The sequence below is a fragment of the Lissotriton vulgaris genome, chromosome 3_1 (genome assembly GCF_964263255.1).
Source record: "Lissotriton vulgaris chromosome 3_1, aLisVul1.2, whole genome shotgun sequence".
In the NCBI taxonomy this organism is placed as follows: Eukaryota; Metazoa; Chordata; class Amphibia; order Caudata; family Salamandridae; genus Lissotriton; species Lissotriton vulgaris.
Window position 1 is genome coordinate 831,604,350 of NC_141689.1, and position 24,476 is coordinate 831,628,825.

At 42.6% G+C, this 24,476-nt stretch overlaps 1 protein-coding gene across 1 annotated transcript in view; it reads left to right on the forward strand.

The window, feature by feature from the left end:
* SHC3 (SHC adaptor protein 3) overlaps positions 1–24,476 on the forward strand; it is a 437,106-nt gene that overhangs the window by 311,709 nt on the left and 100,921 nt on the right. Inside the window, exons 4-5 of the mRNA XM_086961141.1 lie at positions 10,422–10,541; positions 19,233–19,286. Coding sequence (XP_086817267.1) covers positions 10,422–10,541; positions 19,233–19,286 — 174 coding nt within the window. The remainder of the gene's footprint in view (positions 1–10,421; positions 10,542–19,232; positions 19,287–24,476) is intronic.

Sequence of the window (24,476 nt, forward strand, 5' to 3'; positions counted from 1 at the left end):
ACGGGTCAAAGCAATGATTTCAGCTACCTGAGCGGAATGTACTCCTTCCAGGCAGGCGGCTTCCACAACTCCAGTAATTGTACAAACTGCATATGCTGCTCTCAGCTGACCAATATCGTCTCTTACGCATGAACCATCAACAAAGAAAATTTCATCAGGGTCAGTCAATGGCTCATCTACGATATCTGGTCTCGGTTTGGTGCATAGTTCAGTCACATCAAGGCAGTCATGATCTGTACAAATTTCATCATCAATATCATTTGGAAGTGGCATCAAAGTAGCAGGATTCAAAACAGAGCATCTCTTTAGGGTCACATTCTCAGCAGCCGATATGACTTGCTCGTAGCGTGTGAGCCTGCTATTCGTCAGATGCTGAGTCTTGGTCCTGGTCATTAACAATTCCACAGAATGCGGTACGTACACCACTAACTGATGTCCCATAACCACATTTTCACACCTTTCAATGCTGACACCCGTTGCAGCAACGGATTTGAGACATCCGGGCAACGCTGCGGCTACTGGATCTAAGGTAGCCGAAAAATATGCAACTGGTCTACGGGCATTTCCGTGTATCTGGGCCAAAACTGCTAAAGCGCAACCTTCCCTTTCACAGCAGTAAAGCAAGAATGGTTTCTCATAGTCAGGCATTCCCAAAGCCGGGGCACGACACAAGTCCTCCCTCAGCTGCAAAAATGCCATCAAACAATCTTTGTCCCATGGTACCGGATCACTCACCCCCTTGTGCGTCAGTTTTTGTAAAGGTTTTGCCTTCAGTGAAAAGTTGGCTATCCACTGCCGACAATAACCGACCATGCCTAGAAACATCCTGACTTCTCTTTGTGTTTTAGGCGCGTTCATTTTCATGATCGCCTCTATTCTGTCCGGAGACACCTTCCGTTTTCCCTTTTCAATCCTGTGGCCCAAGTATTGCACTTCGGTCAAACAATACTGCAATTTACTTGGAGACACCTTGTGTCCGTTCTCGGCCAAATGATTTAATAAGGTGATGGTGTCTGTTTTGCAAGCTTCCTCAGTTTCTGACGCCACAAGTAGGTCGTCTATGTACTGGACCAGAACCGAATTCATGGGCAGTACTAGACTTTCAAGATTTTTCTTCATCAGCTGGTTAATAATCGATGGGCTTTCTGTATACCCCTGGGGAATACGACACCATGTTAAAACGCGATTTTCCAGCTTAAAAGCGAACAGATACTGGCTCTCTTCATCTAAAGGGATTGAAAAGAAAGCCTGGCACAAGTCTATCACTGTGAACCATTCAGCTTGGAACGGTATCTGAAACAATATCACTGATGGATTCGGTACCACTGGACAACATGAAACAACGATATTATTAATCTTTCGAAGGTCCTGCACTATTCTGTATTTCCCACTAGGCTTCTGTAAACCCATAATCGGGGAGTTACATGGACTTCCCACAATCTCTTTCAGTATTCCCTGTTTAATCATGGATTCGATCACAGGCTTTATTCCTGCAATCGTCTCCGGTGTCAACTTATATTGTGGTGTTCTTGGGTACTCGGCATTGGGCTTTACCATGATCTTTACCGGTTCTACTCCTTTGATCAGTCCTATTTCTTCTCCAGTAAAATCCCACACCTCAGCTGACACAGTCTCCTTCAAATCCTGTGGAAGCTCCTCCACCGTTAAGGTAGGGTATAGTTCCACGCATCCCTGCGAGTTTACAACCTTAAAGTCGGCATCATCATCGTTAGTCTGCACTTCTACTCCTTCAGGTGTGCAATATATTGTGCAGTTTAGTTTACACAACAGATCTCTTCCTAGCAGACACACAGGGCTAGAATCACAAATCACAAACTGATGTTCATCACTGTAATTTCCTATCTTCACTGACACTGGTTCTGTCAGAGGATTCGTCATTCTCCTATTTGCGACTCCTACCACCTGAATCGTCTCTCCCGACATTGGCAGACCTGGGACTACCGCCGATCTCAAAGTGGATCGAGTGGCCCCCGTATCCACCAAAAAGGTCGTGGGACATCCAGCTACTTCAGCTTCCACGTATGGTCCTCTCTGATCTACCTCCAGGGCTGCTCCTAGGGTACAATCTTCTTCCCTATTCACTCGTTGCCCTGTAAGGGGATCAACGTAGTAGCATTCTTCTCCTCCTACGAACAGTGGCAGTTGTCTATAGGTTTTTCCTCCATTTGCAATGCGAGGCGGTTGAGGGAACTGGGCTCGAGGAGTCTGAGTCCCCCCTTTGACAAACTTTCCCTTCGGGAATGCTGTTCCCTTTACCAGGCTATTCTGAACCTCATCCTCCTCCTGTTCTAATTCCCCCGTCTCGACATTATAAGGACACTCGCGTCTCCAATGTCCTACCTCGTTACACTGATGGCACCTCGTTGTCTTTTTCAATGTCGCGATATCTATCCTCGGTCTCGGTCTTTCCTCCTCATCTCTGCTTTGATTATTCTGTTTCTTTCCTAGGGTTCCTGTTCCCTGTTGGCGCTGTCCACCCTTTCCAGCTGACTGCATCTGCACCAACATCAGCTTCTCCTTAAGTTTCTTTGCTTTCGTATCTATTTTTAATCACTACAGTACCTCGCATACCTCAGAATCTCATCTAAAGGTTTGTTTTGCCAACAGATCAAATGCTGTTGAATCATTAAGCTTATGTCTGGTCTCAATCCCAGGACAAACTTCGACACAAACTGTCCTATGTCTTTGGGATCCATCACGTCCAATCCACTGTACTGTTTGAACGCTTTCAGCAATCTCTCATAGAACTCGTGAACGGTTTCTTTAGGTTCCTGAGTTGTTCGATCTATCTTAACCCAGTCTATGTCCTGCAACGGCACTTTCTCTTTCAACCATGCCATTACCCTCTCGTACTTTTCCATTACTCTCTCTGATGGCCCATTCGTCCGGGGATCCCTCTCGGGTTCACAAATGGGCCATTCGACATTAAGCTTGCATGCCGTCCACAAATCTCCGGGTACTACAATGTCAAACAGGGTGTTCAAGTCGACCCACAGCACCTTAGAGATCTTCACGAACCTCTCTACCTGTTTGTACCACTCGACGGGATTCTCCCTTAGCTTTGGAAAGGAATTAGTAAATGCCGCTAAATCCCCCCTACTCCAGGGCACATGCACGTAGCTTCCGTTTGCGATTTCTCGCAAAGGGAAAGCTTCCATTCGCATTAGCTCTCCATCCGGGGACCTCGTAAGTGTACTCCTTCTGACGGATCCCCTCTTGGACCATCTTTCCTCCCATTTATCCAAATTCCTCCACAATCTGATACTCAGGATCAGTTCCTTTATGTGTATTTTCAGCCCAATCGTCCTACGCTCATCTAGATCCTGATCCGTGCAATTTAGCCTATGGTTACCCTGTAAAGCTTTAGTTCGTGATAAGTCTATCATATACCTGTTTGCCAACTCAGATAATTTTTCATGAACTGACCTCGCTTTCCGAGTAACGTCCTTAGACATAAACAGTATTTCATCCGGTTGGTACAGCTCTATCCTTTCCATTGGCAATGTGCCGTCTATTATTTCATCCAAATCTGATTTTAAACTCATTACATCGAGCCGTTTCGCTTTTATCTCAGCTCTCAGTACCTCACTCCTAGGTGGTTCCTTTACATCCCTCTCACCCCCACTACGAGTCCTACGTCTAGGTACAGGTGAGTTATGAGGCGTCCTTCTTGCTTCTCTTTGTTCCCACCTCTCTAGGTCCCAAGCTTTCCCATCTTCCCTTGGGGTATGGTGGAACAATGATCTATTCCCCATCACTGCATCCTGTCTTTTCGATTCCGTCTCTTTAGATGCGAGATAGGATCCTCCGTTCTGTTCTATATCACTGCAACTCCCTTGCTGTCTGGTGTCGCTCAGTAAACGATAAGATCCTTCACGGCCCTCCATGTTTCCGCGATCTCGTCCATGATCACCGGATGCATGGCGAGACCCTTCGCGACTCCCTATACTCTCGTGATTCCAATGTCGCACATTTTCGCCCGGGGCATGGTGAGTGCACCTGAAACTATCTCGGTACTCCTGCGTCTTTCGTTCTCCCTCACTAAGGATGAGGCGAGGCACTCCCCCACACCCTGTACTCTTGTCTTCACACATTTGTCTACTGCCACTGGTGGTATGGCAAGTATCTCCTTTGCTTCCTTGACTCCCTCCCTCCCACTCCGGGCTGCTTTCACCAGCTCCGCAGTGAGAGAGGATCCTGTTATCCTGATCTCTCCATTCTGTTTCTGTTTCTATTCTTTTATTCTGAGTTTCTACGGCAGCATCCCATTCTTTCAAGTACTCCCTTAATTCCCTAAAGGATTTCGGTTTCGGTCCCCTCAGGTCCATATGTCCTCTCTGACCCCCCTGCTCTATCCAGGGATCCGTTACTGGATCCAATGGGGTACTCCGACTCCTTGGTCCTAGCAACTGCCTTTGGGTATTGATCGTATTGTTCCTACTTTCCATCTCTGTCCTTTCCCTGTCCCACCGTGCCTGTTCCTCCTGCTGGGCTCCCTCCGGGTTGCAGATTGACACTATAGGACCTATGGTAACAGGTACTTGTAGAGCATCGGGCAGTTGATACGACCTTGCATGCTCCGTTTCTGGCACCTTCTGGACCACGAATCTTCCTACTACTCTCTGTACGGGACTAGATTGAGGTATTTCCTCACCTTTCTTGGGGTCCCACTCTGATGTGGGGAGCGGTTTATATTCCCCCCACCTAGCCCCGTCCCCTTGTTGTAGTTCGGGACTTTCGGCTTCTCTGTTGTACGGAGGTGGTCTATCTAATAATAGCCTCTCTATCAGATCCTCATCCGGCTCGCTATCCTCATCTTCTTCTAGAGGTTTCTTTTCTCCCGTAGCCTCAAGCATTGGGTACAGTTTGTCTGCTTCTATCTTTTGCACCCTCCACTTTTTAGCTTCATCGTCCCATTTAGCATCCTGCACTGCTTTTACTGATCGTCTCACTCTTTCTTGGCGCCTATTCAAGCTCTTATCATGTGCCGCCCTGAACCATGCATTAAGGGCTTCGAACTGTGTTGGCCTCGGTAGAGGTCTTGTTGCGAGCATTACCGCTTTCAGTTGGTTCAATGCTTCTACCCTAAACGTCCCGTATCTCGGGAACGTCAGTTCCTCATTTCCTTCTGTTAGCTTACTCCACTTGGAGATCCATAGTATTGAGTGTAACCCTACATTCACAGCCATATAATAAGCTGGTGTGCCTTCCGGTGGGGCTTCTTCCCCTGCATACAAGTTTCCTCTATCTCTCTTAAAGATCGCCCTTAAACGTTTAAAACACTTCATTTTCAAGAATCTACGATTTTCCTTAATTACTCTTCCTTATTTACGTCACGATGACAAACCACCAATCCCTGCGCGGCTCTCGCTAACCAGCCTATCCCAGCGCGGTTCTACGCTGACCGGCCAATCCCAGCGGGGCTCTACGCTGACGTCACTCGTCCCCTCTGCAGCAGTTCCCCTTCTTTCTTAACTTGCCTCGCGGTCTTGCATGCGTCTCATTCATACACCGAAAAATGACTACTTCCGACCAAGCGATCACTTTTCTTGACTGTACGTCCACAGTCTAACTGTAATTGTCACCTCAACTGACGAGACGTCTTCCTCTCACTTCAGACGCTCGCCTTAACTGATAGGTTACTTACACACAGTAAACGTACGACCAGCGTCCGTTACTCATACACTCACTCTTACACTCCCCCTATCATCGGTCCCGCGGGCGATCAATGGTACCTCATGACCCCCTTTACAATGGTAGACAATTACTCTGGGTGTTCGATACACCCGAACCACTTAAGCCCTTCTCTGGACTTAAGATTTTATCCGGTTGCGCGCGCTCACAACCTTCCCTCAATCACACTACAGGCATTCAACTCCGCTTGACATTACAACACAGGTACAACAAAAAACACCGCAATCTGGCAACGCATGACCCTTATACTCACTCTCGACCGACTCTGCTGCTTTTCTCTCGCACCGTCAGCACCTTCTTCGGCAGGGATTCTTCTTCTGGTCGTCGATGACTAGGGGCCTTGGGGTAATCTAGACCTGACCTAGGTTGCCTTCCTCAAGAAGAAAACCATCTTTCTCTGCTACCAACTGCGGGGAATGAGATTTTGATACCTTTTTCTGATCACTTAGATACCTATCTCATTCATTTAATTTTGGATCGATTATTATCTGTCATTGAGTAAAAGGCAAACCCCGCATAAGTTAAATCAACCCCATAGACTGACGCAACTCTGAAGAACCACTTACGACTGATAAAGTTTAAAAGTTTAATATAAAATCAGAATCAACTGCATATACAATCCTCTCAAGATAAGATTCAACAAGTATACAGGAACTAAAAGGAACATAAATTCCCTAAAGAATCTTAGTCTACAAAAGAATACAATTAAAATCAATTCCAGAATCAGCAAATTGAAAAGCATAGACACAAAGTGGATCCGTTGCGTCATCTACAAAAAGAATAAACAAGTTAAATCTGTCCCTACTCTATGCTAGATGACATCCCTACTAGCAAGTCCTTTTTCCCTAAAAAGGTGTCAGCAGTTTGACTTCCAAAAGAAGTCAAACTTTCTTAGTCTCTGATGGTAACCTATGTCGAGAAGCAGTACCCTTTCTGCCTACCCATCCGCTCTCTAAGGGTCCTCGGCCTACTGCTCTCTTCCCTCTGCTCTCTTGCTTTGTCTTCAGGCCATCTGCTCTGAGCTAAACTCTCCCCTGGGTGCTGTCCCTAAATACACAATCACAGTATAGGTGGAACGCCCCTTTGACGCCCACCACGTACACATTTCACATGATCTCATTCTGGTTCTTTCCATAGCTTCGTCTCTTTGCGTCGTCCGTTAAGTTGACCTTGCTTCTTAGGCGCCAACTTCATCTTCGTGCTGGTAACCTCATGACATTTCAGTTGACACTTTCAGTCCAAAGTCTATCACCTCAACAGAACTCTATTCATTACATTTGTGATTGTAACCTCCTTTGGTCCTGCGAACAGTCACTTAGAAACAAGACCCCAAATTCCAAGCGTCTCTTATCTCAATAGGCCATAAACCTCGTCCAGCATTGTCATTTTAAATTTAACAAGACCTTTGACTCTTGGCTCGCACGTTCAGATCAAAGCTATCCCCTATTCCTGTGAGCCCACTAAATTACATACAGTGAACTACACTCTTGCGAACCCTTGGTCAGTTAGGTTAAAATCACACATGACCACACTATTCTAACATTCCTACAAACTCTTCTACACAGTATGACTTTTAACACACATATATATATATAATCAAATTAGCAAATCATTGATTATACTTGAATCCATGTTACATAAAATACAACGTTATGCTCTCGTTTCTTACACAGTGCTATATAGTCTGCACATTTCTTCACTTTACATTTCGCCGCTTTCTCTGTTTAATAATTTCATACGTACATTCTCTATTTAGCACGTTCTACTGTTCTTAAGCATTTCTACACATTTCTATATTAGCCCAACCTATATATACGGGCCTTTCTAATACTAATGTATTCTAGTGTAAATACAAGTATATTTCCTATTACATTGGTTACATCGGCTAACTTTACGCTACAAGTGCTAACTTCACATTACAAGTTCTACGTTTGCGTTATAGGCTTGTAAATATGGTACAGATATACTTTTCATTCAAATTGCGCTCTCTCACTCTCTACTCAAGAAGTGCAAATATCCTGAAACACATCTAGAGATACAGAGCACTGGCTGTGCTACAATGGTGAATACTAAAGACTTTCAACTAAAGTGATTGTTATGACGTGCATTTACCACAATGCATCTGAGTGAATGGTTTGGGGGTATGCAAGGCAGTGTGCTCCTTCCTTGTTTTGTGAGGGGCACAGTCCACAGCACTTAGTGGATCACTGTGCCCATTAACGATTAGGCCTAATGTCTATTCCCCCAGTACTGCTGGCTGAAAAACAAGGATTCTGCCAGAAAAAAACCCACAAAACTGTCTGACAGTTTTTTTATTATGAAATGAGGCCAGTGGACATATTAGTAGAGGTGCACGAAAGGTTGTGGAAGTAGCACCTACGTCTGGATTTTTAAGAGTCTGTATATTTGGGTGAGCTATATTCTGGTCTTGATTATTCAATTTACAAATACTCCAGTTCTGGGTTTATAATTTCAATAAGTTCAATTCGACTTATGTACTTGAAATAACGATTTGTAAAATAAAAGTAGAGGAAAAGTCGTGTTCCAATGACCTGGTAGCCGTACAAGGTGTGCATAAAAGTTCAGACTCAATTTCTAGTATAAGGCTGCCAGATAACACCATTGGTTCATAGCTGCCAATTTTCCCAGGCCCACACTTGGCTAGCGGCTCTAGTCCAGGGTTTGTCTATCCAACCCCTGCACTTTTAGTTCTAATTTTATAATGGGGTAATCAAGACTCCAAGTCCCAGAAAGCAGAGGAAAACCCTGAATGGGATCACTTAGCCATGCCTGGCCCTGTTAAACACGACAAGGCTTCTGGTGGAAGAATACAATTGCCTGTTTTTCTGCTTTTTGATCTCATTGTGGTACCCCAAACAGACCTATGCACACATTGTTTCACATACTAATAATCATGCTGCCTCACCAGTAGTGAAAACCACTACTGGGCTAAAGACACATGGAAAGCTGGCGTTCCTTTTAGGTTATGCCTCTTTGAGCTGGAAAACATCAATGAGTGCCATGAAACTCTTCGGTAGCTTTTCAGTAGGTTCTTGTGGTTCTGAATCATTTTGATTTCCAAACGCCCACCTTTTTGGAGCACTTTTTTGTTATCCCTACTTGCTGCCAATTTGAAAGTATTATGTTCTTACATTTCTAATGTGCCACCTTCATTGCTGCACTAACCTAATGACAGAATGCTCAAACCTACCCTATTGAAAAGAAAAAATGGGTGTGCATTTCCAGCTCCCTGAATATGCATGCTTGATTAGGAGTAACTGTGGGTACAGACTTTCCACTGTTTTTGTGAACTGTGTGAGTGTTGAGATTAGACTGTTAAATGGACAGACTGATTTCTGTTGCTGTATGGAGGCACTAATGTTTGATACAGGATGTCATGTTGCAGATTGTTTCTGGTTGTGTTCATGCAGTGTACAGTTTATGTATCATAAACTCATATTGCCCTGTTCATGCCTCCTGGACTTTCCATTGTTGAGACAACACCAGATGAATATATTTCAAGGGTCTTGCTCAAGTTAGAGTGAGGTATATCGTTTACTTTTTGCAAATCTAAAGAGAATAAAGGAGGACTATTGTCTGAAATCCCAATTGCACACACGTGTGCGAAGTTCTCTAACTACAACCAAAGGGAGTAGTTCTGCTTTGAAACAGGCATGTGTCCATTATCAGAATGCTAAATTCTGATTGGGTACTGTGAAGTTGACGAGTTGGAATGGCCTTCCTCTACTCCTTCCTGGAAGATATCGAAGGATCAGAGGGCAAGCAAGCGCATCTTTCCGTGTGCACACCAACAGCTTTTGTGTATTTGAATGCAGTCCCACTAAGGTTGAGGGAAGCCTTTGCTCCTTCCCGCATCCACAGAGGAGGACACCTGGAGAGGCTGTACCCGGCGGCTTCTACTTCCTTGGGGCACTGTAATGATGTTGCTGCTACCACGGAGGAGGGGATAATGTGGCGCCTTTGGACGCAGTGTACTAGTAGGGGTTTGGCAGGAGTCCAGCACCAGTGATGAAACACTTCAGGCAAGCAGCAGACCGTGCTGTCTAGTTGGAAGCCACATACACTAAACAATCCACCCACCCCTTCATCTCCCCTAGATTATTGGCACCTTTTCTAACTGGCTGAGGTGGAGAAGCAGAGCCTTCTGCAAACAGGAACATAACTGAGAGAGGAAAACTCAAAGGAATCTTGTTCACAGTAGCACTATAGGCTGAGTCTGAGCGCACACCCAGGTAGTTATTAGCAAAGTGGTAAGCTATCAGTAGGGGGCCGAAGCTTTTCCTCAAAATCCTACAACCACGTCCTCAGCAGATATCTCTCCAGGACGGTTCTCTTCCTTAGCAAATATTGCTTCATGTATTTTGTCATAATTAAGAAGTGTTGCCTTCCCATCGGTGGCAACTCTTTTTTTCTGATAATTTATGTCATGCATACATTTCTTGCAACATGTTGAAATATTTACTCAAGTTTCAAAGTTTGCTTTGGAATTGAATCAATAATCAAACACCAAGATACCCTTCAGAGACCGAGGGCACTTTGAAAGCATGTGCCATCTATAATCAACTTCTTTATTGAAAGTGTTGCATCATTATGACCTGCATGCCCTTATTATGTAATGTTAAAAGTGATGATTTCTTTCCAAAGGTGTTTCGGGAATGCTAAAATAATATTATTTAATTTTACAGCCGCCAAGCAAAATTCTCTCGAGCATTTTGGGGAAGAGCAACCTTCAGTTTGCAGGGATGAGTATCACTCTGAATATATCTACCAACAGCCTAAACATGATGACGCCAGACTCAAAACAGGTATTTGTTTTTCCGAAGAAAAATAATTCAAATACAGCCATTGCAAATGCATGTGCACACAAAGATGGCCATCTTAGAATGGATTCAAATCCATTTATAGATGGCTGCCCGCCAATACAGTGGTTAGCAAAAGTGACAGTTTGAGGAGGCTGTGAGGCTAATACATTTTAAAAAGTATGGGAGCTCAAGGGAGGGGAGAGGAGCAGGCAGAAAAACTCAGAGGGAGCCACACAGAGAAGGACAAAATAGTGTCACACACTGCTGCAGGTTATGACATCAGCAGAGGACGTGTACAACTCATCCAATCAAACTACTGTGAGACTGAAATGCTTCTTGGGCAGGACAAACACGAGAAAAGAGAGGAAAACCATCAAATCAGGAGCAGGGAACTGAAATGAAGAAGAACGTCATCTAATCATGTAACGGAGGTGGGGTGCACAAGGTGCATTCTTAGTCTGCATTGATTACAATAGGCCATGTTGTAGGCCAGCAAAGAACCCTCCATGAGTTAAAATAATCCCACTACTGACTGTTGTCTGGAGGTCAACAGATGTCATTGTCATGGTAAGGGCTCGGTCTCACACTCAGCAAAGTTACAATGAGAGGAAGGGCTGGAGGACAAGAAAGAGAAATGTAACAATGTGAAGGCATCTGTGAAATACCTTAGTGTTCGTGTGTTAGTACTGCCAGGAGACACTTTATTTTGAGACACCACTGTGTAGCTATGATTAGCTATGACTAGCCTGCTACTGCACACTCCAGACCTGTCGTTGATTTATGGGACAGATACTGAAGCTAACAAGTGTTATTGAGAGTGTTGGGATGAAGAAGTGCAGGCTTATGATATAAAGTGGGAGAGCAAGTTTTGTACATCATGGTCTTGACGGTCACTGAGCTAGTCCTGCCCACTCACCATTCTAGATCACATGACGATCTGTGAGTAGAGTTTCATGTTTTATCAAGTTGTCGCTTTAGGAAGAAAAAGACTATTTGCGGTGTCATAGAGATCTGCATTTCACAAAATGTCCATGAAAACTGCGGATTTTCAAAACATGTAAATTTATACACGCACATATACAAATTTAAGGAAACAAACTCCTCACTAAAACTATGGGTTAAGGGGAGAGAATGTAGCCTAATGGCTAGAGCGGCCGACCCCAATGCCTGGGAAACGGGTTTGAGTTTTGGCAGGGACGCTCAACAGCCAGTGATTCTGGGCAAATCACTTAATCTCCCCGTGCCTAAAAAAAATTATTGTGCCCATCTGTAACGCAGGTGGTGCTCATGTAAAGCAATCTGAAACCTTTGGATCTAGTTCACGCTATATAAAACTCCCCCCCAAGAAATGAGTAACACCGCCAACATCTTTTACAGTAAAGGACATACCATTTACAAATACATTCAGTAGAATTTGCTCCGAGGTGGAGCAGGCTCTGCAACTGCCGAAGAGACTACGGCTTGGACCTGATGCACTTCTTCGTGCATTCACTGAGAAGGAGCAGTCTAGCATTGTGCAACTATTTAATGTTGTGTGCACGTTAGATGGCATGGAGCAAGAGGTGAGCAGCTTCAAATTCATATCTCAAAACATAGCAACAGCAGTAAGGCGCAAGAGGAGGACACTAGCTCCACTTCATGAATGGGTGGTAAGGAGCACTCTGTTGGGAAAGAGTGCCGCATCATCATGGGAGGAGGGAGAGGGTTTCTGTAAACGTAAAGAATTTCTTTTCCCCAAACACTGTTTGCACTATTAAAAATTATTACCGAAACAAGCCAGTGGATGAAAAGGGCTTTTCCAAATCTCCTCGGTGTATTCGATGCTTTTGAGTGTTGCGCGTGTCTTATTTGCTGCATAGCTTGTGTTGCACTCGTAAGTCTTTTCAGGCAGCTCAAAATTGCTGTAATGAGACCAACAAAGATTGCCCTTGTGTCTTTACCTCATCATGGAGTCACTAAAGACCTCATAAACTAGTTAGTTTACACCCAAACAGTGTGTTTCAGAAGGATTTTATAGGTGAAATTCTTCTGTCACCTAGCTCCCTTGAAAGTATAATGATCTGTATACAAAATGCCTCAACAAAGAAGTCATACATTAAGAATATTCATTTGCAGCATTAGATTTCTTTGGGAAGTGTATTAATTGGGTTAAGAAAAAAAGAGTCAATGGATTGATACTGTAAGTTTTGTGAATTGTGTCCAATATATGTTCAACTCTATGCGCTCAGGTTACAATATCAAAGCTTCCAGTGTCTGACCACTCAGCAGTAAATGTCATGCTCCAAGATGTCAGTAAGCAAGATATCATGCAGCAGAGAACCATACCGGGAGCATGCACCTCCCACCTATTGTAGATATGAGCAATGTTGCAGGGATATGGGCATCATGGTGAGCGGTGCTCTGCAAAGAGTCCTCTACAGTGCAAAGCAGGGGGCAGATGCTGCGAGGGGCAGGGCAGGAAGGACTGGGACTTTTGGTTGATAGGTGGATTGGTGATATGTGACACCTGTCTACCAGCAGACCTTAGCAGCAAGAACGGTTTCCAGCTGCAGCAAAGGGATGTTAAAATAGCACTTTTTAAAAAACATAAGAGTTGCACTTTGTAAAGCTCATAAAGTTTAAAAATAAATGTTTGAAGTTGTGGGAGACTTTGTAAATTTGCACTATGTTAGGCACCCAAACCTCCAGAAAAGGAGGCGAGCACTCACCCAAGGACACAAACACGCAGGCAGACATACAGCCATGCATAGAACCCAACAGACATAAAGGTACTTGTTAGAAATGGCGTCTCTAGTTGGCAGAGGTATGCATCCTGTTCAAGTAGGGACGACAATCCTAGTCAGGTTAGGCTAGATGCACACTAAAAGATAACCTGTGCTCACCCTCTGGTAGCTTGGCACAGATATGACCACACATGTGGTACAGTGCACCCTGCCTGGGGGCAAGGCATGCAGTAGGGCTGACTTACTTACACCTCATGTAATGTCTGTGGCCATGGCACACCAGGATGTAGTAGTCAAAGGGCAATGGGTCGCTTCCGATTGGTGCAAAGTCATCACTGCGTCGATTCTGTTGGTTCTGTACAACAGAAGTCACCTTTCAAGGACCCAGGACTGGATTGGCACCACTTGGCAGGGCAGACAGGCAGATTAAGGCCCAACTGTCTGAAAATTGGTTTAGAAAAAAGTGGTTGCAAGTTGAGCATCGACTTTTTTTAAATCCAATGTGATTTTGCTAACCAACCTATGGACTAATAGATCGGTTCGCAAAATCAGCATTTGGGACCAGATGTACAAAGCTTTTTTGAGGTCACAATTGCAAATGCATTTGTGAATCTGTATTTGGAAGGGAAATCTGTAGGGCATCCTTTCTAACTACCGATTTGCAGTAGTATGATTTAATGTTTTATGTCCGAACTCTGATCGCCAAACATTAATACTTTACCACCAATTCAAAGTGGTGGTAACCCATTCGCAAATGGTCCCACAGACCACTGCCTTCTCTTAAAAGTTTTGTTTTCTTTTTATAAATGAATCCTGTTTTCCTTTAAGGTGCTGTATTTAAAAAGCAAAAAAAAGATTGCTTCATTTTAACCCCTTCCATGCTGGTGACGAACCCCAGCCGTCATGCACTAAAGTGCTCGTGTGCTGATGACGGCTGGGGTTCGTCATGGCCCGCCCCTGTTCATTTATTTACCGCACAGGGGCGGAAACCTGCCAGCAGTGAAGGGGTTAAAGTTATCTCAGACATGTTGTGTGCTGACTCAAGCTGGCCACCATCCCAGTGATGGCGGTGATTCCTAACGGGGTACTAATTGCGACCTACCTCATTAATATTCATGATGCAGGTCAATTTGTGACCTACCAGGAATTGCTATTTGGAAATGTACAGTTGCATACATTAGGAATGCTGATTTCCTAATTGCAGATTGGAGATAATTGCAATTAGGAAATCGTTATTCCTAATGATTATATATATCTCTGGCCCTTGGAGTGGTTGCAATGTGCCCTTCTTCATCAGTATTCATTAGGTAGGTCGCAAATTTGGCTCACTCCAATTGGATGCCATCACAGTGATGGCTGTTTACTGTGGTCAGTAGATCACCATGTCTGTGATCTTTTTTAAATAACGTTTTTTAAGCAGCCTGTTCCCGTGCAAGGGCACAGATCTGCATTTAAAAAAAGAAATTAACTTTAAAAAAAAATGTGTTTAGGAGTTGGTAGTGGACTCCTGGACCACTGCCCACTCTCAGATAAAATGTTATTTAACAATCACAATGGCTTTGGGACCTCTTCCACCTCTTCTACCTCCTTTGAGGAATTCACAAATTTAGTGGTACACCCAGAAATTGAGAAAGTCAAATCAAGTTGTCAACTTTTCCGCAAATACCAACCAGCAAAAGTTTTACTGAGTGCCATTTATGTGTCAAGCTCTCATTTGGACACAGATTCAAGTGTCCATAATGAGGTGGGCCTAGTCCTGAATATGAGGATTTGGGTAGAAGATATGCATTTTGGTATTATGAATTGATGATTTACTTAGTCGAATATAAAGAATAGGAGACCGTATAATTGTGTTTGCGGAATCAGCAATGAATGATTCGTATTTGAATAGGAACATACTGAAAAAGTTCACGGTTGTGAACGAAACGCATTGGCTCTGGCTGTAACAATTTGAATTTGAACAATGAGAACATATAAACTTTTTGAAATTCAAAATAAAGAAGTCAACAACTTTATTGGATGTCTAATTTTTTGGTTGCACCACTATATTTGTGAAATTGTATTTCTTGCATAGCAGTGGTATCCAGGAGCGGCAGATACTGACAGATTGTGCACCATGTATTATTTCAGGGACAAGGGGGAGGTGCAAGTTGTTTTGTCTGCCACTTTTTAAAGTTGTTTGGGATACCTCCTTTTAGGTGTTGCAACCAAATCAATCGATACAATAACATTGTGAATCCCTGAGATTCACTGAAATATAAAACAATAACCTCTTTCAGGGGAGCAGTATCACCCAGTATTCTCGTGTTTCACATTGTATCCCATCATATCTTGCACTACCTCTTTCATAAAACCAGATATATAGTGCAAATGTGACAGTGCAAGGTATGATAAAAGTGCAAGGGAAGCAGAAAGGAGAAACAAGTAAAAGGTAAACTCATTCATGGACAGCAGTATTGGCCTATATTGTCTTGTTCCACATTGTTACCTATCGTCTTACACTGTTTTTTCCATAAAACCAAATATAAAGTGCTGGTGTCACAAGGTAACATTTGCTAAAATTGAAAAAAAAGACATCAAGCAAAAAAAAAGCATTTACTCAACCTCCCTTATACTGCATCATTTGCAATTGGCATTTTATCTGACAATGACACTTTTTCGAATTAGTTTAAAGTTTGCAATAAAGTGCAAAAGATGATGCTAAGATGCGTCAGACCAAAACATTTTTCTCATCGTATCTCTTCCTATTCCCATGGTCCTTATTGTTCCACATCATGTCCTGTAATGCAGCTTCCATAATACCTAGTATAAAGTGTAGGTGTAACTGTGCAAAACCGCTATAAAATGCAACAGTGACAGTGAAAACATTGAACAGCGTCATTCTAGAGCTATTGCTTGTGCTTCCTTCATAATGCCGCATCTTAACCTTTGTCTGACAGCAAATTGATAAGATGTGAGTCAAACTGTCCGTATTTTGATGACAAAGCCTGCATTTAGACCACAGAGGTTTCCTTGACCATTTTGGCAAGCAATCTGTAGTTTGACTCAGGCCGAAACGCACGAGGCATCTTGATTTAAAAAAAGAATCTCATTAAAGCAGTTACGTATGCTTGCGGGCGAGGTTTTTTATAAGAGTGTCTCCACACATTGCTTTTTTTTTTTTTTACTGAAGTCTTTCTTGTCCCTATTCCATGAGATATCCTATATTTGTTTGTTTAGCAATGTATTAAAGAGGGCATGTATGAGTGTAGACATCCATAATTATTTGCCTCAAGGTCATTCAAGGCCAGATCAAAAACCCGTGTCCAGCTGGGTCGGGGAGGCATTTTGCACTAATCGAAAAAGAAAGCGAAATTCCTTACTTTGTGCAGAATTGAGAAACTCCCCAATCTTCCCCAGGAAAGCAACTGTGCCAAAACTAATTGGAGTAAATTAGGCTTTTATCACTGCAAGAAGAGGCAGCAAAATTGTTTTTTGCAAATTGCGGTGTAAGTATTGAAAAGCTGCAATTAACGAAGCAGTCCTTGGCTTTAATGAGTTTAGATCAGACCAAAAGATAGGCGTTCCTGTAGCCAGACACCAAGATATTAATAGCAAGTGCCTCTTAAGACTGGCAGGCCACCCAGGACCAGCTACATTTCTTCCTGACCTTCCTTTCGAACATCAAAATCTGAGTGTTTGTGAGATTTACAACCATTTCATTTTTGGCAAAATAAGCGTGGAGATTGTATAAAAGCCTCTAACGTCTGTCATGTTGTGCATGCAAATGCACAACATGCATTTTTTACATTGCGGCGGGTGCTGCTTACAGCATCGCCCACCACAATGTAAAAAATGCGGGATGCGCCCGCCTGTGTGGCGGGCGCATCCTAATTTGAATGGCGGGACCGCCGCACCTATGGCGGGTGGTCCCTTTTACTGTTGCTGTGGCGGGTGGACTTGGTCTGCCCGCCATCGTGATAGACCCCATAATGTGGTATTTCCACATGACTTACAAAATTATACAGTGCAATGGACAGACATAAAGAATAAAAGTAGTATTTATAGAGCGCATGGCTGCCCATGGGCATCCCAGGGCTGAGGAGTGAAAGAAGCTTCTGAGACTTATCTGGGAAAGAGCCAGGTTTTCAACAGCTTGCGAAAGATCAGATGGTTAGTTTCCTTCTGCAGCTGAAGAGGAAGAGAGTTCCAGAGCTTGGCAGCATTATAAGAAAAAAGCCGACCTCCGCTTCTTGCTCTTTTGATCCTTGGTACAAAGGCCAAGTGCAGTTCATCCGATCGTAAAGGCCTATTGGCTTGATAGGGTTTGACTAAAGTGGAGATGATCTTAGGTCCATTCCCTCTAAGCAATTTGTGAGTGATACAAAGAGCTTTGAACTGGACCCTCTCCCGAATGGGCAGCCAATGTAGAGCTTTTATGGCAGGTTTGGCTGACTGACAATAGGGAGTTCCCATGAGAGTTCTTGCCGCTCAGTTCTGAATCATTTGAAGTTTAGAAAGCACTGCCGCCAGAGTGTCCAGGTAAAGTACATTGCTAAAGTCCAGGCGTGATAGAATAAGCGCTTGGACTGCAAGTTTTTTGGCTTGAAAGGGAAGTAGAGGAAGTACTTTACGTAGCATTCTAAGCATGCTAAAGCAGGCGGCAAATACCTTTCTGGTTTGGACTTTAAGAGTAAGGTCTGAGTCCAGCCAGAATCCCAAACTTTTTATATGTGATTTGGTGATGGGTGCTGACCCCATTGCAGTCGGCCACATCTCAATTGGTCTGAATAGTGACGGATTACCAGGGAGCATAAGCTCTGTCTTGTCTCTATTTAGCTTCAAATAGGAATAGTTCATCCATTTGGCCACTTCTTCAAGACAAGTGAAAAGGCGGGGTGTGGATGTATCAGGATGGTTAAGTGAGACCACTAGTTGAGTATCATCAGCGTATGTTACGATGTTCACTCCGTAGGGCTGTATGATCTCTGCCAGTGGAGCCATATAGGCATTAAAAAGCGTTGGGCTTAACGAAGAGCCCTGAGGGACTCTGAATGAAAGGGGCGAGGGCTTGGAAGTAACTTCACCCTCAAATACCTGGAAGGATCGCCCCTCCAGGAATGATGTCAGCCAGGTTAAGGCTGTTCCTGACACACCTAAATTCCTGAGACTGTCAATTAAGATATGGGGATTCACCGTATCGAAGGCCGCGCTTAAGTCCAAAAGGATCACGGCAGATGATCCTCCTGAATCGAGGATTTTTCTCGAAACTTCCATGACAGCTAGGAGAGCTGTCTCTGTGCCGTGACCGGGATGAAATCCTGTTTAGGTTGGATGAAGAAGGTGGTTGGATTCTAAATAGGCAGAGAGTGCAATATTTACATATTTCTCTAGGATTTTACAAATTCCCGGTAAGTTGATTGAAAGTAAGAAAATAAAGATAATTATACTACATTACTGCAGTCATGTACACATTTCACTAACTACAGCAATGTCACTAGCAGACACATTCACAGGTCATTGATACCCATTTTATACCACTATATTCTTGGAATGATCTTTCCAAATTGTTCAAGGAACTATCACACTAACTAATTTACTGACAGAAGGAATGGGTGGCAAGGGTGGTAGTACAGCAAGGGCAGTTTCAGTAAAACTGCATGTTGGCTATTGGACAAGACTGCTTGTGACAATGGCATTTATTGCATCCATTTAGTGTAAACTGTTTCATAATGTTAATTATTAAAAAACATTTTGTACTTAAAATAGTGGAGTCATGTTTTGAATTGCAGATTTGAGAGTAAGGTTAGGAGGTATGATTTTGTCTTACAGTATTATATCATAAGCTAAAGTAATTATTTTTGCAATCAAGAATAGAGATATATGTGTGTACCGAATATGGCATTATTTTAAAAGGTTATGACTTTCAGCTATGTTACAACTTTATTGTTTAATGATCTTATCGTTTTTATTTCTTTGTTTTTTTTAACAGATAATTGCAAACCATCACATGCAATCTATTTCTTTTGCCTCCGGAGGTGATCCGGTAAGATCTTACATGCATGTTTTTATTATCATGCTGACATTATGCTTAAAATGATACCAGACGTGAATCCCTTGGTTTTAAATGTCAGGATAGAATGGTTAAATAGGTTAGAGTCGTCAGCAGTATTTGTAACATTCCACTCTCCATGGTAACACCAGTCACTGACTGCAAAACATGTCCTTGATGCCTTTATGGGTCTTCATTATGATTTATGAATTGTCCATAGCAATATCTCATGGTGGGAGCAGTCCCACTTTAGGCAACTAAAAATGGTCCTATGTTTCTTGACCTAAAATTACTCGGTCCAGAAACTTTGCCCACAGTTTCACCAGGCCGGAGTGTGCACTTGGTAAAACCGCAGGTAAAGAAGGAAAGAGGAAAAATAGGCTTATGAACACACTGATCTGTCAAATAATCTGAAGTATAATAGTCTAAAAAAAAGTCTTACCAAATTTGTCATTTCAAGACTATACCTCAACAGATAACGTGCTCTTCATATGTCTAAGAATAGATGCTCTAACCACCATAAATTACCTTCATGAGCAGCAGGCTTGCTGGCTAGCTCTGTCCTGCACTGTTTTCTAGATCATTTAAGATAACCAATCTTTTCTCTGGCATTAGATTCATGTTCAGAGTCCTGTTTATTCTAAAAAAAACAATATTTCCCATAAACACACCACTTTTGAACACTTTACTAACAGGTTTTGGCACTCTGTCTTTTACTGCAAGGCAAACAGCACCTAGGCAAGATTAACCAATCGTCAGAATCAGTGTCTCTTGTACAGTTTAGCAGTTGCAATCAGTTCTCCTAAAAGAAATATTTAGTTCCTCATGCCAGGTCCTTTTGCTATTTCAACCCTGTTTATATACATTGATGTTAATGGCGATCTTCAATTTTGAGCTCTTCCTGCACAGCACATTGAATGTAAAATAGGACTATAGGATCAATCAAATTCAGACAAACCATAAAAGTGTACAGTTCAATATATTGCCCATTCAAATACATCATTATAATAAAATCAATTCAATACAAAACACACGGTGACAGACCATCACTGAACAACCAGTGTTTTTCTTCTACGCATCATTGAGCTTAAAAAACTGGGCAAACCACAGCAGAAGCCAACTGTTGTAAGAACAATATGGCAGAAAGACATTATTTACATTTCAGTTCAGAAAGAAAAGGCAGTATAAAATGTATCCGTAGGGTATCATAACATTTTCAGAAAAGGGTGATGCGCAAGGTGCCTGGTGTAGATAAATTGTCACAGGGCAATTATTCAAAAACATCTGACCAGTCAATAATTGCTGGAGTGCTAACTAGGCAGGGGAAGATGTCTAGTCTGAAACGAGTTAGCACAAACCTGTGCCGAGGATTCTGCACAAGGCTAAGATAAGGTTGCACACCATTTGTTACAAGAAGCAGCTGGTTTTGATAACCATAGGTTTAATCATTTCCTGAGTCAGCCTTTGATCTTCAAGTAAAAGTAAACAATGTTTTTTAAGATCGTTTTTATTGACATTATGTATTACTTCTGGAGTGGTAAAATACTCTAAATGGCAAATGTCTGATAAAAACTGCTTAGCAAATTTAAACCAGGGTACAAGATAGAAATCGGTCAGCATACGACAATCATTAAATAGCGATAGATTTAAAACCGTAAATTCAGAAGTCCATATCTTGTGGCAATAGAATTTGATGAATTTTATTCAGGTCAGATAGAAACATAGACCCCAATTCAGAATAGCATACAAATGTGAAACAGTTTTATGGAGCTGACAAAAGATTGTTTAGAAAGGCATGTTCAGCCGTCCGAAGATGATTAACATTGGAATAGGCCCAAATGCAAGCCCCATAAACAGCAACAGTGACACATTTTGCATTGTATATAGTGAGCATCTCCCTCAAATTTAGTGGTGAAATTTAAAATAGCAGTTGCAGATTTGTTAAAATGCAGCTTCCTGTTATTCACAACTGGGGACTGTAATGTTGTGAGGACAGTGTAATCTGACACATCCCTCACAGTGCAGGGGGGTGGTCCCGTTGGACCATCCTCCCCCTTCAAGCATAGGTTAATGAGTCAGTCCGGCATACGCCGGCATGACATGATGTACAAAATAAATAGCCCAGGGCTCTGGGCGTGGCACAGTTTGGAGCTGGCCACTAATCTAACTGTGCCTCCGAGTGTCTCTATGTTTGCTGCCCCAGGCCACGATACAACAGGGACCATATACCATGTTTATCGAATGAAACACCCAGGTATGAAAATGTGGGGGTAAAACTTAACTTAGTGTCCCCGGCCATGAAATTCTGGCACTTCCTAGTTTTTCACCCATATTTCATAACAAAGGTCTCGCTTTTACAGACAATCAAGCCACACTCAGACATGTAGTTAAAGCAGGTGAGTAGCCTTTGTAAGCCCAGGGGAGTATGTGATGTGAGGACGGCATCGTCAGCGTAAAGCTGTGTCCAAATTGCCCACAGTTGGCAGTGAAGGACACAGTCAAAGGCACTCGACAAGTCAACAAAAGCTAGATACAGCTGGCCTATTTTTATTAGAGTCTATTTAGCAATAATTAAGTTGCGATTAAATCCCTGCTTAATAGTTCCCAGCCCTCTGCGAAAGCCGAACTGGAGGTCTGAATGAATATTGGAACCTTCCGCCAATTCTTCAAGTCGACTTAGTACAATTTTCACTGTAACTATCAACAGTGAATCAAGTAGGGTTATGGGGCTGTAACAGACAGGGTTGGAACGATCCGCTTTCTCAAAGATGGGAATGTAGACAGACAGACCAGAACAGAGATAAAGTGACCGTAAACAAATTCATGGGAACACCTTTAGTGCCAAGGCGTCATTTGTGGGCGCCCCCTCATCCTCAACACCAAAGCACCGAGCAAAGAGGTCTGGGGGACATAGTCCCACCCCAGGTGCCAGGAGAATGATGCAGAAAAAAGTCGCTCGCCCCAATAGGACTGTCTTTTTTCTAAAAACTCACAAATATACTCTGGCTTCATGTTAAATTGTTCCATAGTTTTCAATATTTACCCTGAATCGCTAGGAGAATTGAGTATGTTTCTCTAGTGGCTTCTACGCTTGATAACATCACCTGAAATTCAATGAAACTCATTTCCTCATGCCCCATATCCTCGAACGGCTTGATTCTAGTAAAATCCAAACCAATTCATTAATGACAGCGCTGGGCTTCATTTTAGACTCTTGCATACACGTGCTAATGCCAATAGTGCCAACAATCAACTTAATTTGTTCAGGGAACCAAATCTTTTCCCCTCCAAAATTATTTGAAAGAAGAGACAAGGGCACTCTGTCTACCCAGACCCGATTAGGAGAATGTAATTCGCACTGCAAGTCATAAAATCCACCTGAACCAATTTAAACCTTTATTAAACTGTGCATATTGTTTAATCTCTGGGATTGCTCACAGCTGGCACATCAGCCATATACTTAATTCACTGTGCTGGCTCCCTTTTGAGGGAAGGCCAATATATAAGCTTTCCTGCGTGGTTCATAAACTTTCAAACTCCAGTCACTCTCACCATTTGGCAATGAGTCAAAGGTCTCTGAGGTGAGCCACCAACCTTCGCAGCTTGGGCCATCTCTTGTTGGAAACGCTTATCTTCAATAAAAAATGCACTTTAAAGTTTTTTTTTCTGAATGTACCCCCAGGGTTTGGAATAACACTATGTCACCCATTTACACTATCTACTCTCTTGCCACTTTTAATCAAAAACGTAATTTCTCTTGAACAAGTAATACTCCACAACCACATCACAACCAGATCTTACTCTCCTGGGTGCTTCCTGATTCACAAGTGGAACTCTTTGGTCGAGGTGCTTTGATCGTTTGTGTGTTTCTACCACCTTTGACATTTATATATACATATCAGTAACACGCCCATTGGGCTAACAATGTAGTCAGTGGTCCTGTTATACACAAGGGGCATCCAATTCATTCCCAGACAACACCCCTAATTCTAGCTTCCTTCTTTGTCATTTTCCTGCTGATGAAGCTGTCTTCTAATATGGGGCCAGTGCCAGACCATTAAGTGAGAACCTTGTAATTGTAATGAGTCAACAGATACAGTCTCTGCCTTGATGGGACTCAACATATATTTAGAATGTAGTTTCCAGGTGTGTCCTATTATTTTCTGTTTAAACTTGTTTTTATTATGGCAGTACTCCTTGTATCAGTCTCTGTCGCTCCTGCTATTTCTTTTCATTTTCTCTCTTACTCTTGCCTCACTTCTCCCTCAATATGTCTGCTATCTGGCACCAGTTCAGACTTTACCTAAGCTGAGGATGTTCCCATTATTGTTCCTAATAAGAGTGCAGCCATCTTATCTCTTTTTGGTATTAACACATGACAACATTCAGGTCAGCAGTGCACATTCTGGTCTGTGCTAGCATTTTTCGATGATGCCGGTGTTGTGTACTTTATTTGTAATTCTTATATTTATAGAAGCAATTTTTAAACAAATGTTTTAGGATTTGAGGAAATGGCTATTTATTTCCACCAAAGACGTGACTTTAAAAGGAGCAACTCTCTGATTTGAAGTACAGTAGTGTAGGCTTGTCAGAGGGATGTAAAATTAGGGAAGTCAGTGTTGTCTTACCAGCACATCAGGTATAAAGGCTAGTGTAAGGAATCGCCCAACTACCACAAACGTTTCACTTTTCAAGTCTTTGATTTTCCATCTTCCATGAGAACTGATGTCTACTCTGCGGAGGAAATATAGAAAGGAATTATGCTTCACTGCAATTATTTTGAGTACCTTAAAATGTTGTATATTTCTTTTGCACCAGTCCTCCTATGCTTCTTCTTAAACAGACAAAATCATTCACCTCCATATGAACAAGCCTAATATTATAAATGTGGTCCAGGACTCATCAGGTCTGATGCTTTCTCTATTAGACTCTAAATATTATTACATAAAACTATACATATACCGTGTTCTTATCCATGTGACTACAGCTCCTCTGCCCTACATTTGTTTCTTTTATTAAGGGCAATCCTTTAATGAAGACAATGACACTGTGTCTCAGTGTAGATTTCCTGTTTACCGGGATTCCCAAAACTTTACAGGAATCTATAGGGAAAGCTGAACCAGGTGCAAGTTTTCATGAGGATCCATGGTTATGTGATATTCCTATTGGGATCCCATTCCCAAG